This window comes from Psammomys obesus, unplaced genomic scaffold (genome assembly GCF_907164565.1).
Source record: "Psammomys obesus unplaced genomic scaffold, mPsaObe1.curated_primary_1811, whole genome shotgun sequence".
NCBI classification, from domain to species: domain Eukaryota; kingdom Metazoa; phylum Chordata; class Mammalia; order Rodentia; family Muridae; genus Psammomys; species Psammomys obesus.
The window spans coordinates 13,727,046-13,744,342 of record NW_026592118.1 but is presented as its reverse complement, the minus strand read 5'-3'; the positions used below and the strand labels follow the sequence as shown (position 1 = coordinate 13,744,342).

The following is a 17,297-nucleotide window of genomic DNA, read 5'->3' as shown; positions in this document are numbered from 1 at the left end:
TTCAAGCATCTGTGGAAATTTTGCAGGGGTCAGTTCATCTGGAGGGTAATGGATAAGCCTCACCCGGAAAAATCACCTTTGTGATCACTGTATTTCCCCTACAGGCAACACTTATTAGATGGGTCATCTAGATCATTCAAAAAAAAAAAAAAATCATTGAAGAGGAGACAGAGTCAGAGAAAGGGGTGGAGTCTCGCATAACACTGTCCAGGTATTACACTCAAGCTTTCATCAGCTGTGACTTTCTGCATAACACTGGGCCATCAACATTCTGTTATGGAAAGAGAAGTTCTGCCCTTCCCTGAGACTTATAAGCAGTTAATGGCTGGGGGCAGGGGACAGCTCAAGAGGCCCAATCGTTCCCTGAAGATGTATAGGCAATTAAAGTTCCTAAAAGAGACAAAAGAATTTTCTTCAGTGACACAGCCACTGGTAAACCTACCCATGTGCCTTTAAATAACCCCTCACCCACCATCTGGGTAAGTGTCTTCATTAAGCTCGTTAATCCACAAGAAAATGATGTGAAAAGAGAGAGTACTAGTTGGGGAGAGAAAGAGGACCAGGCAGAAGTGGGAAGCGAGGCAACTGGAGAACAAACATGAACAATACCCTGCTTATATGCGAGAGACTGTCACAGTGATACCCACCATTGTGGGTAACTAATGTATCTGCTAAGAAGAAACTTCTAAAATGCAAGCTACTTAAGGACAGGAAAAAATATTTACTCTTTCTAACAGCAGGCATAATAGTTTCAAAAAAGTTAGCTTTATGTGAATTTGACTGGTCCATATGTTATTTGTATTGAAAGCCTTTTAGTAGACAAAAGCTGTGGGCCACCTATTATACTTGAAATGCAAACATTATCTACTATAAAACGTAGTCATTTGCATAAATTATTTCAAACGGTAGCACATGTCTGTAATAAGATCATAATCTCTTAGTGTTAGCCAACCTGAGTTCAAATCCAAGTTTGTTTTTTTTTTCTGTATTTTGCGAGGAAAATTAACCAAGCTTGTTTTATCTTCTAAAGCAAAATAATATCCTACTTTCCATGCTATTGTGGAGATGAAGTGAATAAAGTGACAAGTCCCAGTAAACATTCTCTTGCCTGTGTGACTCTGACATGTTAAGTCTGGGAGGGGACTGAGGTCACCTACTATGACTCAAGCAGAGAAAAACAATGACCCTTCACAATGACTCAAGCCATTCAAGTTTCCATTCATGAGCACTTTATACTGAATATACAGACAATCCTGTGATCCCCTCCATTTTCCCAAACACCCATGATGTGCCAGCATCTGTGCTAGCTCTGAATATACAGCAGGACGCACAGTACCGCATCTATGGGGCTAACATTCTACAGGCAAAAGATACATTTTTCATGTGTGCAATCAGGTTGATAAAAGCTTTTAAGGAGTTCTTTAAGAGCCAGGCAGTGGTGGCATATGCTCTAATCCCAGCACTCAGGCAGAGGCAGGTGGATCTCTATGAGTTCGAGGACAGTGTGGTCTACAAACAAGTCCAGGGAAGCCAGGGCTACACAGAGAAACCCTGTCTCGAAAAACCAAAAACTAAAAAACAAACCAAACAAAAACCCAAAACCTTAGCTTTACAGCTAAAAATAGGTACATAGACACCGACAGTCAACATGTACGTCATAAACATAAATGAGGCACTTGTCACCTACATGAGCATAGAAAAAATAAAATGAAAACAGACAGTCCCCCAAGGCTGGTCAATTTATAGAGCTTTCTCGAAATAGCCAACAGATGACTGTTCCCAGAGGTTGGGGCAGGAGTTGTAGAGCAGCTCTGGCTTTAAGGAGATAGGCCTGGAGAGGCCCCTGTGCTGAGGCATCACATCCCTGTTGGCTGGTCCGTACCAACAACCTCTTTAGGACTCCACATGGGTTTGGAATGTTCTATTGCCATGGGAAAGTGGGTGAAGACACGGCAATCTTTATTTTTGACAGTGCTGGTCATCAACCTAGGCCTTTACACATGGTAGGCAAGGGTCTTACCAACCGTAAGCCCAGCCTCTCTTACACTGAATTCAATGTCTCCAAACTACTAAGATAATTTAGAGTCACTGTTCAAGAAAGACACTTAAGTTCATTTAAAATCTTCAGTAGTCAGCTCAAGGTAATCCCTGAAATACAAAACCAGGTACTATCCCTATTACTGTTTCATTAAAACAGACAGCCCTACCCCCAACTTTACTTCCTTAATTCTAGAAATCCTGCACTATCTGCTCTCCCAAAGGTTCTGAGTTCAAGTCTCAGCAATCACTTGGTGGCTCACAGCCATCTATACTGGGATCTAAAGCCTCTTCTGGAATGCTCATGCACATGCAGATAGAGCACCCATATATAAAATAATTAAATCTTTCAAAAAATTGCATGATTTATGCAGTAAGCCTCCAGGCTTCTGCCTCCATGGCAAACATAAAACGTGAGGACTTCCCTAGCTAAGTTATTTCCATTAGAAAAGGGAGGGGATGCTGGGGGACTTGTTTTGTTTTTTGTCATGGCAGTCCAGGCAGAAAGCATACTCATGATCATGCTTGTAAACATTCAGTCAATGGGCCCATCTCAAATGATTTATAGCTTGTGTAGGTTTTACCTTGTTTCATTAATTTTATCTTCCAAGTAAGTAAATGAAGTTGTTAGCATGAAAAACAGTAACAGGCTTCAAATATAGTAAAAGGCAAGCAAGGTGGGACATATTTGTAATCCCAGCACTAAAGAAAAAGGCAGCAGGGTAGTAAGTTCAAGGCCAGTCTGGACTACTCAGTTAAGATTTTTCTCAAAAAACAAAATAAAAATAAGGTTAAAATAAGCCAGGCGTGGTGGTATACGCCTTTAATCTTAGCACTTGGGAGGCAGAGGCCAGTGAATCAGAGTTAAGACCAGCCTGGTCTACAGAATGAGTTCCAGGACAGCCTGGACTATACAAATTGTTACAAAAATATTTATACAACATTCTGCCTACACACCAGATCTTAATATAGATGGTTGTGAGCCACCATGTGGTTGCTGGGAATTGAACTTAGGACCTATGGAAGAACAGCAAGTGTTAACCTCTGAGCCATCTCTCCAGCCCTGAAAAAAAATTTTTTTAAAGGTCAAAATCAGGGCTGGAGAGATGGCTCAGAGGTTAAAGAGCATTGGTTGTTCTTCCAAAGGTCCTGAGTTCAATTCGCAGCAACCACATGGTGGCTCACAACCATCTACAATGAGATCTGGTGCCCTCTTCTGGCCTTCATGCAGGCAGGACACTGTATACAAAATAAATAAATTCTTAAAAAAAAAAAAAAAAGTCAAAGTAAAATACAAGTAGAAATCGCAGGGAACCAATCTCTAGAACTGACTTGTTCCATCAGCTGCTTTTCGTCTACTGGAATAAGTGCTGCTATGATATGCAGTGTCCAGCCTCTTCTCAAGTCAGCTCTACATTGCTCACACCCCAAAAATTCTAGACTCACATTTAACCCACAGACAAATCAGACACAATTCTCCCACCCCATTCTCGCCCCGAGCAGTCTCTATGCCCTCAAGTCTGACAGTCAGAAGCTCACGTCAGTGCAGTGGTACACTCCACTCTCTCCACTTAGCAGGTTTCTGCGAGACTATAAATTCACCACAAAGAGAAGCTGCAGGCCACTGTGCACGACCAGGAATTCACTTGGAAAGGTTTTTACTTTTTAAGGCAGTATCCAAGCATACCCATAGATTTCCTGTTCTTAAAAAAAAAAAAGTAATAAAAGGCTTGATTTTCACCTAATAGTCCCAGGATATTTAATTCAAGGAAGCTCAAGGCAGACCAGACAGACAGCTCAGTGGGGAAAAACATCTGCCACCAAGTTCCATCTGGAGTTAGCTCCCAGGCCGCACAGCAGAAGGGGATGGACTTCTGCAGTAGGTTGTTCTGACCTCCACACTGTTACAACAGAACACAAGCACCCACACAGAGACACACAAAGGTTCCAAAAAGTTTACGGACAAAACAACATTGTTAAAAATATTTATTCTGATAGTCTATCATAAGTACAGGCTCTGCTCTGTTACAGATGTGTTGAAATGACAGCTCCCTTCTTATCCAGCCAGGGTACACACCTTCCGTGTTGAATTCTTCCAAATCCAGATGACCAAACAGTCCTTTATCCCCAAAGTAGGCTAAAACATTTATAAAGAGAAAAAAATAAATTAAACATGGAAACACCTTTCTACACATAGCTGAAGAACTAAGCCTTAGACATTTGTTTGTGTTTCCCTTTTAAACTCAGTTACTAGAGGACAAGAATCCATCAGTAGACAAATTAAAAATAACAAAACAAGATCAAACAAACAGAAATACAGTTGTTACTTTTGAATATGGTTTACCTTGAGGAAGGGATAATTTCAGTTTCTATCTAAAAGGAAGTCAATAAAAAGATAAACAATGGTCCTCATTAACTAAAAGGACCAGGGAACTGAAATAAAATGCTATTATATAAAGCACCAACAAAAAAGCCCTTTCCTGAGTACTCTCGATGAGTGAGATTCTATGGGAAGTCCACACTGCAGTTACCATTTCCGCTTATCAGCGACCACGATTCTGACATGGAAATGGCTACACAATCGGGAGAATGAATATGACCTGAGGGCCTTGACCTTAGCCTACCCACGTCACTGAAAACAATTAGTCACTATTTCCACTTTTGCTAACTCTTACCCAAAATGTTTAATTCACAAAGGGGCACAAATTCCCACAGCATTTGTTAAAGGGAATGAGGGGCACCAGGATCCAAGAAAGAAAAGAAACGTATATTCTTATTACATAAAGCATCAACAGAATTTCATGTCTAACTCATTCTGATTAAAAATGTGACTCAATGACAATGAGGTTCTGTGGTTTATTTTTAAAGGCCATTTAGACCTTTCTATGCCTACAAAACACAACATGCATTTACCATTATCTATCAAATATTAACTGAATACAAGGATTTTTACATACAACTACGATATTAAAACAAACTCTTCACCTATTAAGATTTCTTTCTCACTGGAGTGAAAACACAAAATAAAGAAAAAAGACAATCTTTCTTGGTCTAATACAGATAATAGAAATGATTCTTTTAGTTAATATATTTGTCTTACTTATGTTTTAACTGGGTGGGATGGATTAAGACTATAGCTTAGCACTCAGGAAGCAGAGGCAGGAGATCAAAAGTTCAAAGCCAGTGATGGTACATGCCTTTAAACAGCACGCAAGATAGAGGCAGGTAGATCTCTGAGTTCAAGCCCAGCCTTGTCTACATAGTCAATTTCAGGACAGCCACAGCTACATAGAGAAACCCTGTCTCCAAAGAACAAACAACAACAAAAGTTTATTGGACAAAATCATCTGGTAAATGCTGCTAATATTTACATAATACATTATTATATTCTCATGGTAACCTAATTTAGGAGGTATTATACCCAAACTATAAAAAGAGAAATAGCTTTGAAGGCTCAAGGGCCTCTTGAGGAAACATTCTTGATACCTTGCAATATTTAAAAAAATACTCAAAGATTCGTACAGTAGTGACTTCTATAATAATGTGTCTTAAATGAATATTTCTTTAAAGAGATAACTGTAGAGGAATGTTAATTCAGAACATGGCTGTTCCAGCAAGAGATCACCTTCTAGGTCTGTGTGATCTGGCTAGAATACAAACAAGTCTTTAATCCAGGAGACAGAAGCAATCAGATCCAAGTTCAAGGCCAGCCTGCTATAGAGCAAGTACCAGGTAAATATAAAAGCTTAGGTCCGGGTGTGGTGGTACACTCCTTTAATCCCAAACAATGACAGTAAAGTTAGTTTGTAGAAGAAAACACCCAAGTTTGAAAATGATGCCTAATTGTGAGGTAGGAAAGGTGACGAATCAGAGAAAGACTTGTCAGAATAGGGTACGTCCTATTCTCTTTTCAAGAGAAGAGAAAGGAAAGGGTAATGCAAAGAGAGGAGGCAGTTCTCCTGTGACAGTAAGAGAGATGGGTTGTAGAGAGAGAACTCAGGTGAAGACCGAAGGAGCCAGGGAAGAGAAGGAGCCAGGAGATTAGAGCAGATTGCCTGAGTTAGTTTGAGGCCAAGCAGAGCAGTTTGCGGACAGAGACGACAGACTGAATAAGCCAGCTGGGAGAAGAGTTTGAGCCAGAAGAGCTGAATTGAACCAGCTAGCTCAGAAAGAATAAAAAAAGGGTGAGTTTATTCAACAGTAATTCTCAGAGGTTGGAAACATTGTAGACCTAGGTTAGATCGTACAGAGGCTAGAAGCTTCCAGGACTAGGTGTAGGTTAGCAGACAGAGGCAGCAAGCCTCAGAGACAACTGAATCAGAGAATAAAAGTTATTTTTATAGATAACTGGGCCAATCAAGAGCAGACATACTACCGTACTCCTATGTCACAAAAATAGAAAGTCATAGTTTCTATGAACTATTAAAAAAAAAAGGACTTAATGGGAAGCCATGAAGGGAATTTTAAGCAACCATTCCATGAAATGCATTCCTGTGATCCTAGCACTCAGGAGGCTGGGTTCAAGGCCATCTTGGGATACACAAGCTTGCCCCAACACCCTGTAACCCCCTCCAAAAAATAAATCCCCACACAAAAGAGAAGTGGTGTCATAACAGACCAAAGAAAAGAATAAAATGAGGAAATAAAAAAGTGAAGAGCAGCTGGGTGAGGGTGACACACCCCTTAATCTCAGTGCTGGAGGGGGAGAGGCAGAGGCAGGTGGATCTCTGAGTTCCAGGACAGCCAGGGAGACACAGCGAAACTCCTGAAAAACAACAACAAAAATGAAAACCATCTATGAAGAATTTTAACAGGAACATTTTAACTGTACACTGGGCAAATTGAGGGCACTCAGAGTGGAAACTCTTTGAAAGCAAAATCTCTTCTGAAAAAGAGACCACAGCGGAGGAATGGGAAAAAACTGTATCACAAAGCAGAGGAAATGTTGGTCAGATAACCTGCAGCAGGCTATGCAACCCTGTACAAAGGCTATACAGGATTTGGAGATGGTCTACTACCTGCCAGCTCTGCTCTGACGTGATAACTGCAGCAAAATGTACAAGCCACCTAAAGTAACTGGCCTGTTGAGGTATGAGTGATATTACTGCAAACTGCCCACGCCTTGAAAATTTGAAATGAGAGGGATTGGTTGGGGTGTACCTCTTACTGGCAGAATGCTTGCCTGACATGCACAAGGCCTGGGGTTCAAATCCCCCAGCATTCCAAAAAAGAAAGAAATATTGAAATCGGAAGTACTTCTAGTATGAACACTTCAAGCACAAAATACCCAATCTGTATTTTCTGTCCATTCTTTAAAAAGAAGTGACTCGGAGGAAGGTTTGAAGAAACTGAATACCTGGTGTATCAAATGAAGGCTGTTAGGGTAACAATGAGTGTCTGAAACACAGCTGAAATGGCCGCTATGACTGGAGCACCTACCTTTTGAGACTCTGCTTTTACAAGAATATTTCTACACCATTTATACACATTTTCACAAGTTGCAACATTTTAAAAGTTCAATGTGCTCAAAAGCTCAAATACTAAAAGCTCTACTGACCGGCCTGTAAGAAATACTGGAAAATGATAGAAGCTTTAAAAAGCAAAGTCTTGGGCTGGCTCAGAGGTTAAGAACACTCACTGTTCTTCCAAAGGCCCTCAGTTCAATTCCCAGCAAGTACATGTGGCTTGCAACCATCTATAGTAAGATCTGGTGTATAGGCAGAATGTTATATAAATAATAAATAAATCTTTAAAAAAATAAATACAAAGCAAAGTCTTATGGGAGAAGTTGGACCATGGGGCATGTTCCTGAATGGGACATTCAGACTCAGCCTGTGCTCTCTTGGCTTCCCCATCACCAGGAGGCATCCTTCACTCCTACTACAGCCAGGGACTGTGTCACAGGGATCAAGGCAACAGGCCGAGCAACCATAGCCTAACGCCTCTGAAACTGTGAGCCCAATAAACCTTTCCTCCTTATAAACTAACTTGTTACAATAGGAAGGTGACTAATAATAAACACACACACACGTTAATATGTAAACTGTGTGCATGAAATTTTCAAGCAGTTTATGTAATACCAACAAGAATATGTCTGGGTAACAGATGTGACACTGCATTTTTGAAGCTATATGTATTCATATACTTCAATTTACTAATCTCATAAAGAAATAAAATCAATAAAAGTTATATGCATTAAAATGCTTGGGGAGCTGAAGAGAGAACTCAGCGATTAAGAGCACTGGCTGCTTTTCCAGAGAACCAGAATTCAATTCCCAGCAGTTACATCTAGAAATTAACAACTATCTGTAATTCCAGTTCTACAGAATCTGATACCCTTTTCTGGCCTCTATGCTCATCAGGCACACACACAGTGCACATACATACAAGGAAAATACTAATACAAATTAGTAATAGTAATAATTTTTTAAATTTTATTTTATTTTTAATTACACTTTAATAGTAATAATTTTAAAACTTTTAATATTATATTGTTATGAAGAATACGGAAAAACCTAAGTAATTGACAAGTGGAAAATATATGGGATTAGCACTTCTAATTTTAGGTGAAAAGACCAATATTCTATGTATCCTGTTAGGATATGATAGAAAAGGTTATACTTTCACGGCATAAGGTAATAAATTATTTTCTTTTAAAAATGTGTATCATGATACTAGCATAGTAAATAATGATTTTGAAGTGGAGGGAAGAAAGCAAAGCAGATACACAGTAGTTAACATGAGCTAGACTAGTCCACAATTTTTTTCCAACAACCCAAGATTATGACTGGTGAAGTTATGGGTTCTGCTTCCCAAGGACTCAAAACCAATTAACATATGAGCATCTGCCCTCCAATGTTGATTTTCAAGAGCATTACCTTAAAACTGATGGTTCAGGCATTCCAGGATCTGCACCCCTCGTAAAGCCTGAAGGAAAAAAGAAAGTTTCAAATAAAACAATTACAAGCACAGCAGACAAAAAGTTTACAATCAAATCTCCTTCAATCCAGTCTGGGACAGCTGTCTCAGCTGACCTGTGCTGCTGAAAGTTCCTAGTTTTCACCAGATTTTGGAGCAGCATCCTGGACCACTCAGCCCAAAGGACAGTTGTTTCTACTGTGCCATCAGCACAGTCAATCTTTGACAGGGTTTCTGTGTAGCCTTGGTTGTCCTGTACTCACTTTGTAGACCAGGCTGGCTTCAAACTCACAAAGATTTGCCTGCCTCAGCCTCCCAGTCCTATGATATGCGTGTGCCACTGTGCCCAACAGAGTCAATCTTACCATGCCCTACTTTCCATTCAGTCACTCCCCAAGACTAGCACAAGTCCCAAGCCATACTGGGAAACTATGAAGAAAATATGAAGGAAGATCATATCTTTTTTGAAAGTATAATTGAAGATATCTTCTTTATTCTCTCTTTAATAAAGACTCACGATAGAAAAGGCGAGAAAAATTATTTACTATTTTTATCTACCTATTTACAATGTATTCTAATTACAAATAAAAAAACCTTCACTATTTAAACAATTTAAATTCAGTTGATGATGTATGTATTAATTTCCTGAATAACTGATTAAAATTAAGAATGTCAAAACCTGTGAGGTGCTGGGTATAGTGGCCAGACACTTGGGTGTCTATGGAAATATCCCAAGTTTGGTAAGACCTAATGCGAAGCCCAAGCAAAGAAGTCAGACAGCACCTGGCCTCAGACAGGACCCCTGAGTTTGGGAACCAGAACCTCTTATAACAGGCTGTAACTATGTTTCTGGAGAGAGGTACTATTTTCCAAGGCTAATTGGTTTATGAACATCTTCAAAAGATAATGCAGACTAGTCATTAGAGATATGCTAAGGGCTACAGCAAAGCAAGAAACTACAGAAACCTATTTTCCAATTGATGGTGACACACACCTTTAATGCCAGTATTGGGGAGGCAAAGACAGGTGGCTCTCTGTGAGTTTGAGGCCAGCCTGTTCTACAGTGAGTTCCCAGCCAGCCAAGGCTACACAAAGAAACCCTATCTCCAAAAACAAAACAAAGACCTATTGTGCTTGGTGTAGTGGCACACATGCCTTTAATCACAGACCAGGTTGCTTTTCATAGCCAGGCAACACAGTGAGACCCAGTCTCAATTACAAGCAAACAACAACAACAACAACAACAAAAACCCTTTTTATTGGTAACTGTCCAGATAGATTCTTTTCTGTTATATTCTCTAATGCTATCCTTTTATGAAGCACTAAAACATGCTTGAAAATAAATTACAGCTGGGCATGATAACACTTATCTTTAATCCCAGCACTCTGGAGACAGAGGCAGGAAGATCTCTGTGAGTTCCAGGCCAGCCTGGTCTACATAGTGAGTTCCAGGAGAGCTATGTAATAGAAAAGACCTGTCTCAAAAGTACCAATACTAATACTAATAATACACTGGAAGTACATAAGATAATCTGCAGTTTCAGGTTTCAGTGAGAGAAGACAGATGCAGAACCTGGGAACTAGCTTAAGCATGAAATCCAACTTCCTATCAGTGTATGGGGACAGACCTCGATAAATAAGGAGAAGCACTGGAAGGGCAGCCCTAGTAACATCAACCTTGGCTTGAACGACAAGTCCTAGGAAAGGAACCAATGTGCATCACCCGGCCTCAGACTGAAGATTCTGACAAGTAGCTACAGCTTCCAGCTAAGCAGAATCCCAATCTATACAGAGCTGTGCACACTCATAAGCCAAAAGTGGAAGACAGGAGGAGTTTGAGATTACAGGCAAGGCAGCCTAGGCTTCATGAAAGGGCCTAATCTTGGCGGGAAGGGGGGGAGGGAGAGGGAGGAGAAAGGTAAATCGACAAAGGAGAAGAGTCCAGTGCACCTGTAATTCCAATTTTACCAGAGACTGAAGCAGGGCTGCAAGTTCAGCCAGCCTCCCCTACAGAGACTATGAAAATGGAGGGGCTGCAAAGACTTGTATGGACAATATAGCCTATTAAGGTAAACGGTGGTGCACACCTTAATTCCAGCACTCAGGCAGGTAGATCTCTGTGAACTGGAGGCCAGCCTGGTCTACAAAGGAAGTCCAGGAGAGCCAAGGCTACTCAGAGAAACCCTGTCTTGTAAAACCAAACACCAAAACCAAAACAAAAAAAACAAACAAACAAACACGGCCCACAAACTGTCAGCAGGGTGTGGTGGCACTTGCCTTTAATCCCAGCGCTCAGGCCTAAGTAGGCAGGATTTCTGCAGGATGCTAGCCTGCCCTACCTAGTGATTCCAGGACAGCCAGAGCTCCACAGAGAGAAATCCCCCTCTTCTCAAAACAAGTAAAAAAAGAGTAAGCTGTCACAATTACTTTCTTTATTCTAACACTAAATAAAGTCACTGTCTGAGTTTTTTTCTTTTTTTTTCTTTCAAAATAGAGGATAGAGCGGGATGTGATGGCGCAGGCCTGTAATTTAAGCAGTTGAAAGGTAGAAAAAAGAATCAGGTGTTCAAGGTTGGCCTGAGCTACATGAGGCACTGTCTCAACAACAATAATAATGAATAAAAAATATTTAAGACTTATTAAAATATCCAGGCTATCACAGCTCACAAGTACAACTGCCTGGAGAATGCCCACCCTAAAGGGCTCTGTCAGGACCATGAATGAAGGTATTTTATCTTAAGTCATCTAAAACAAATGGGAAGCGGCACCTTTCGAGAGCCCTGATTTAACATGTGAAATGAGGACTCTGAAATGTCAAAATACGTTATTCAAGCCCAGAGAGCTGGAGCTAAAAATCCTATGCTGATTCTCTCTTACGTTATTGACTGAATAAGGCAATTAAAATTAAAAATGAAAAAAGTACTCAATCAGGAACGGGATTTAGTGTGCAGCCTTAGGGAAAATATTTGCATGGACACTTGGGCAAGAAAGGTATGATTTTCCCTCTTTGAAAAATGAGGTCAGTAACGTTTGGGGAAATTCATTATACAATTAAGAAAGCTTAGGCGTCCAACTACTGTCACAATCACGCTGCAAGGGGGTGACTTTTAACCTGATCTAGCATCTTTTCACTTAGGCCAACCTACAGCAGGAGAAACGCTCTGAAAACCAAATAGGGGATTAATCTTTCTTTAGGGGCCATATAATTCTAAAATCAATCTTGAAAAGTCTTGCTTTTATTTTACAGATATAAGTATGGAATATGACGGTCTGTGTGACTGGCTAAATACTATCCAAATAGGTAAAAGAAGTAACTCGAAGTTGGGTTCTCCAGCCCGGCTAGACAGCCTCAAAACACGTGGACACCACGGTGACCCTGTTTATTTGCCCCGCCCCAGAAGACCAAAAAAACCAAGATTCACAGACCCAACAAGCCCAGCCCTGAGCTCCTCCCAAGTTCTTCAACTACTGACCAAGGTAAATCACGAGAGGAATAAAGCCCCAGCGGATGGCAAACTGGCCGCCCTTGAAGAGCTGCTGCAGCCTCTGTTTGGCTTCTTTGCTCAGCTTCACCATGGTGCCGACCGACCAGCGGAACGGAGACTACTCAGCAACGACCGCGTTCGGATTCCGAAAAGCCAAGAGGAGTTGTGCGTGCGCTGCGCATGCGCCACAGGCGGCCTTTACGGCAGGCGTCGTGAGGCATCACCGACAGAGGTCGTAAATCGTTGCCCGATCCCGGCCACCGCCTTACGGTCCCTGGGAGGTCCTTCCGTTGTTGGTTCGCTGCGCTCCCCTTGTCTTTCGTGTTCTTTTTTTAGTGTTGTGCTTTTTCTTGGGGAGGTGTGGGGCCGTGGCTTGATTTGTTTTTAAAGACAGGGCCTCGCTGTTTCAGTCCAGGCTGCCCTGGAACCCACCGAGATCCTCCTGCTTCTGCCTCGTGGCAGAGTGCTGGGATTAAAGGTGTGCATGAGTTTATCACCGGCTTCCCCGATTGCAGGGAGCACTTATTTGGGGATTCCTTTTGTCTGGAACTGCTCTTGTTTTTGTTTTCAAAGTCTTTAACAATTTTTAAAGCACACCTTCTAGTGTTCTTTCTTTGAGAAAGAAAGGAATGTAAATAAAATTCCCGAGGACCGAGTTTAGTACGATTCTGTGTTATCTTACATAAGTTCCTAACACCCCAGAGAAGGGGTCTTACTGTGTAACCTCAGCTGTCCTAGAATCCTTCTGTGTAGTCCAGGCTGACCTTGAACTCATAGAGATCTGCCTCTTTCTTGCTGGGATTAAAGGCTGTGCCACCATGCCTGGACGGATTCCACTGCAACAATCAAAGTTAGTACATAGTGACTCCTGTTGGCTGAATGTGAGTGGGAGTGTAATGCCAGGTTCACGGGACCCTCAGAGACTATCAGGAGATGACTCCATGCAATAGCAGGAGAGCTTTATTATGAGAGGGATCGAACTCGGGACCCAAGTCTCTCTGACGTAGCATTAGAGAAGTGGGACCTTGAGCTCTGAGTGAACAGGGTTTTTAAAGGGAAAGTCTGTGAGCAGGAGGTTTCCATGACAGCAATTATGGGGGCACAAGCCTTGGTGTTACAGAATTGGGTGAAGTTTAGCAGGGCAGGGGTGAGGCACACAATCACGATGGCCATTTTTCTAAACCATATCTCAAACATTGGGGAGAATTTTCCCACCTGATTTCCAACCGATTCCCATTGATTATTGCCAGGGAGTTTATCTCTATTTTTTTTTTTTTTTCTGTTGAACAGGAACTCGGTTTATTGAATAAAACGGTCCTTTTTATAGATTTGGGTCAGGGGGCAGGGTTCTTATCTCTATTTTCTATGAAGCATTTATTCTCTGATATTTCTTGGAAGCTGTTGCTAGGAGAGTTAACTTTGTTTTCTGCCAAGTGCACATTTTGTGATATTTCCTGGTGCCTGAATTCAGGTCCCAGTCAAGACCTTTATTTCAAAATGGAGTTATATTCAAGCTAACTTAAACTCTTCAGGAGCTTCCTCCTCCACTAAAAGTTCCAATACTAAAGAAACCACAATATTCTGGCTCATATCTTGTCCTCCCTAAGATAGGTTGGTGGTTGACCTCTCTGCCTGTAAATTGCATTTTTTTTTTTTTTAGGAAGTAAGAAATAGATGGATTGTTTTTTGTTTTTCTTGCATTTTTTAAAATTTTATTTTATTAATTACACTTTATTCACTTTGTATCCCCCCATAGCCCCTCTCTCCTCCCCTTCCGGTCCCACCTTCCCTCCCCCTTCTTCACGCATGCCCCTCCCCAGTTTAGTATCCAAGTGGGTTACATAGTAATGGGAAGAGGGACTGCCTCTGACATAATCTGATTGACCTGCTCTTTGATCACCTCCCCCTGAGGGGGGAGCAGCCTTACCAGGCCACAGAAGATGACAATGCAGCCACTTCTGATGAGAACTGATAGTCTAAGATCAGAAGGAAGGAGAGGAGGACCTCCCCTATCAGTATATTGCACTTTTTAAGAGATTTAAAGCTATACCTCATAGTAGGGACCCACATCTAGAAACCTTGATTAGTTTGGGTTGAAGCTTGGCTTTTGGTTTGTCTTTGAAGTTCCTTAAGTGAGTCTAATTTTTGTTTTTCCGAGACAGTGGCTCTCCTGGACTTGCTTTGTAGACCAGGCTGACCTTGAACTCACAGAGATCCTCTGGCCTCTGCCTCCCCGAGTGCTGGGAGTACAGGCCTGCACTACCTCTCCAGGCTTGTGATTCTAATATTTAGCTGTCTGGATGCAGTCATGTTTGAGTGTTTGACTACAGGTTTAGAATTTCTTGATTTCTCAAGCTCTAAGTTAGTTGTTGTTCTTCTTCCTCTTCCTCCTCCTGACTGCTCCTCCTCTTCCCCCCTCCACTTCTCCTCTTCCTCCTCCTTCTTCTTCCCAAACAGGGTTTCTCTGTGTAGCCTTGGCTGTCCTGGTACTCGATTTGTGGGCCAGGCTTGCCTCGAACTCACAGAGGTTCAACTTCCTCTGCTTCCCAGAGTGCTGGGATTACAGGCATGTACCACCTTGGCCTACTCTTTGTTGTTTTTTTAATTTATATGGGTGTTTTGTGTATATGTCTATGTGCTGTGTGCATGCCCAGTGTATTCTATGTCATGTGTGGATGTGTGCCAGAGTCACAGGTGAATGTCAGCCACCTGATGTGGGTGACAGGAACCAAACTCAGGTGTTCTGCAGGAGCAGTACACACTCAGCCACTGAGCCATCACTGCAGCCCCAGAATTCTCTCTCTCTTTTTAACTTTTTAAAATTAGAATATAATTGCATGATTTTCTCCTATTCCCCTTTCTTCCTCCAGCTCCTCCTGTACTCCTCTCCTCCCTCTAAAATGTTTTGACTTAGCGTGACCACAGACACATATGAAAGATCCCCGGAGGGTATCTTCCGTCAGAGAGACCCCCTCCCAAGGATCAACGAGGCCATTCGGATGCAAACAGCAAGAGGCTTTTATTTTGATACTCGGGTACCCGGGGCGAGAAGTCATTCGGAAGACTTCCGCGCCCCCTAGATGGGAAGCTGGGGTTTTTATAGGGTTTTAGAGGCAGAAGCACTGGTACAGACACGAGAGGGCATGGTTACAGGGGGCTGATTGGTACGTTTACACGAGACCACAATTTGCGTCAAAGTTTGGCAGGGGCACCAAGATTCCAGGAACTGGGTGGTCAAGGGGGGTAGGATGACCCCTTGACGTGGCCCGCCACCTGTTATTTTGTTTTTCCCTATCTTAGCTGAAACAGTCTCACAGATATCTATGAGAGTGATTAACACAAACTGTTTTTAGTATGACTGGGGCAGCCTGACCACAGATATCCCAAGTGGGTGACACAGCTAGGATTTCTCAGTGATTTTCCAGTTTCTCATCTGGCCTTCAGAGTTTTACAAAACAGTGGTGTCTCACAAAATGGCATTAGCCATGTTTAACTTAGTGTGAGGCTGGGGTCTTTCACATATACGCATAAATACATAAATACTTCCTGCTAAGTCCTTTCAGTGTTGCTTGCATGTACATGGTTTCCAGGCTGGCCACTTGGGATCATCAATTAGGGACCTCCTTCCTGAGGGAAGACTATTTTTCCACTCTCTGCATACCTTAGTTGCCTATAGTTCTTTGTCTGGGTGGTTCCCCATGAGATTTTTCCCTTCTGTGTCCACATGTCTAATGGTATTGGCATTGTTCAGTTAGGCAGCCATATTGTTGAGGTATCATAAGTGTAGCTTCCCTGTCATTTCTATGAGACACATTCTCACAGCAGACTTCTAAGTCTCTGGCTCTTATAATCTCTTCTTTTGCAGTGTTTCCTAGCCTTAGATGAAGAAGTTGTGTTGTAAATATATCCATGTGGCTGGGAATACCATATCAGCCATTCCCTGTATTCTGACTAGTTGTGCTTTTCTGTAATGATCTCTGTTTTGAAGATAAGCTTCTTTGGTGAGGATTGGAAGCTGTGTTTATATATGGGTATATGGAGAAGTATTCAGAATGCAAATAGGATTGAATTTAGTGAAGTAGTGATAGTAGTTCTCATTAAGACCCATGACCTCATGAATTCCTCACTGGTTAGATTTCAAGTACCAGGCACTATTTCCCTTGTTCTGCACAGGCCGTAAGTCTAACTAGATAGCTGTTAGTTACTGCCAAGATATGAGTGCCACTATTTAGCCCCAGTGTTTTAATTCTTTATATAGCTCCTTGTTAACTGAGCTCCAAAACAGAGACTTTCTCATCTTTCTATCCAAATGCTTGATTGATATTGCAGTGAATCTGGCATGTGGCCTGTTAGGTCCAACAGAACTGATGTAGTCTTTTCTCAAACCCTCATTGAGCCTTACTATATGGTAGATGCTAGAGAAACAATATGTTTGTATTTATTTGTTCATTCGCTGGTCTTAGGGCAGGAATGGAATCCAGGGCCTTGTATTTGAAAAGTATGGAGTGTACCATTGAAGTATACCCCCAGTCCAACATTACTTTCTAAAGAAGTACTTTCTTTCATCATTCAGTGGTTAAGAAGGGACTAAGGTTTATTAGTCCCTTACTAAGAAGGTTTATTCCAACCAAATGTGAATATTTATGAAGTCTGACAATGAGATTATACACAAAATGTGCTAGGAAGACAACGGAAGAAACTTAACATTGCCTCAGGAGGTCAAGAAACTTTGAAGAAACCAGTGTCAATGAAGCTGGAGATGAGGATTAATGTGAGAAGGTAAAACCAATAGAACCTGTGGGTTATGCTGAAAGATGTTGGCAAGGGTGATGGCCCAGTGCTGTTGAAGGTTAAAGT

At 41.6% G+C, this 17,297-nt stretch overlaps 1 protein-coding gene across 1 annotated transcript; it reads right to left on the bottom strand.

Annotated features, from left to right (window-relative positions):
• Nucleotides 1-4,006: 4,006 nt before the first annotated feature.
• Tomm7 (translocase of outer mitochondrial membrane 7) lies at nt 4,007-12,632 on the bottom strand. The gene is made up of 3 exons (XM_055612544.1): nt 12,429-12,632; nt 8,916-8,964; nt 4,007-4,174 (listed from the first exon to the last, which is right to left on the bottom strand). Exons 1-3 carry the CDS (start codon nt 12,529-12,531, stop codon nt 4,159-4,161), a joined length of 168 nt encoding a protein of 55 aa, XP_055468519.1. The 5' UTR covers nt 12,532-12,632; the 3' UTR covers nt 4,007-4,158.
• Nucleotides 12,633-17,297: the final 4,665 nt, after the last annotated feature.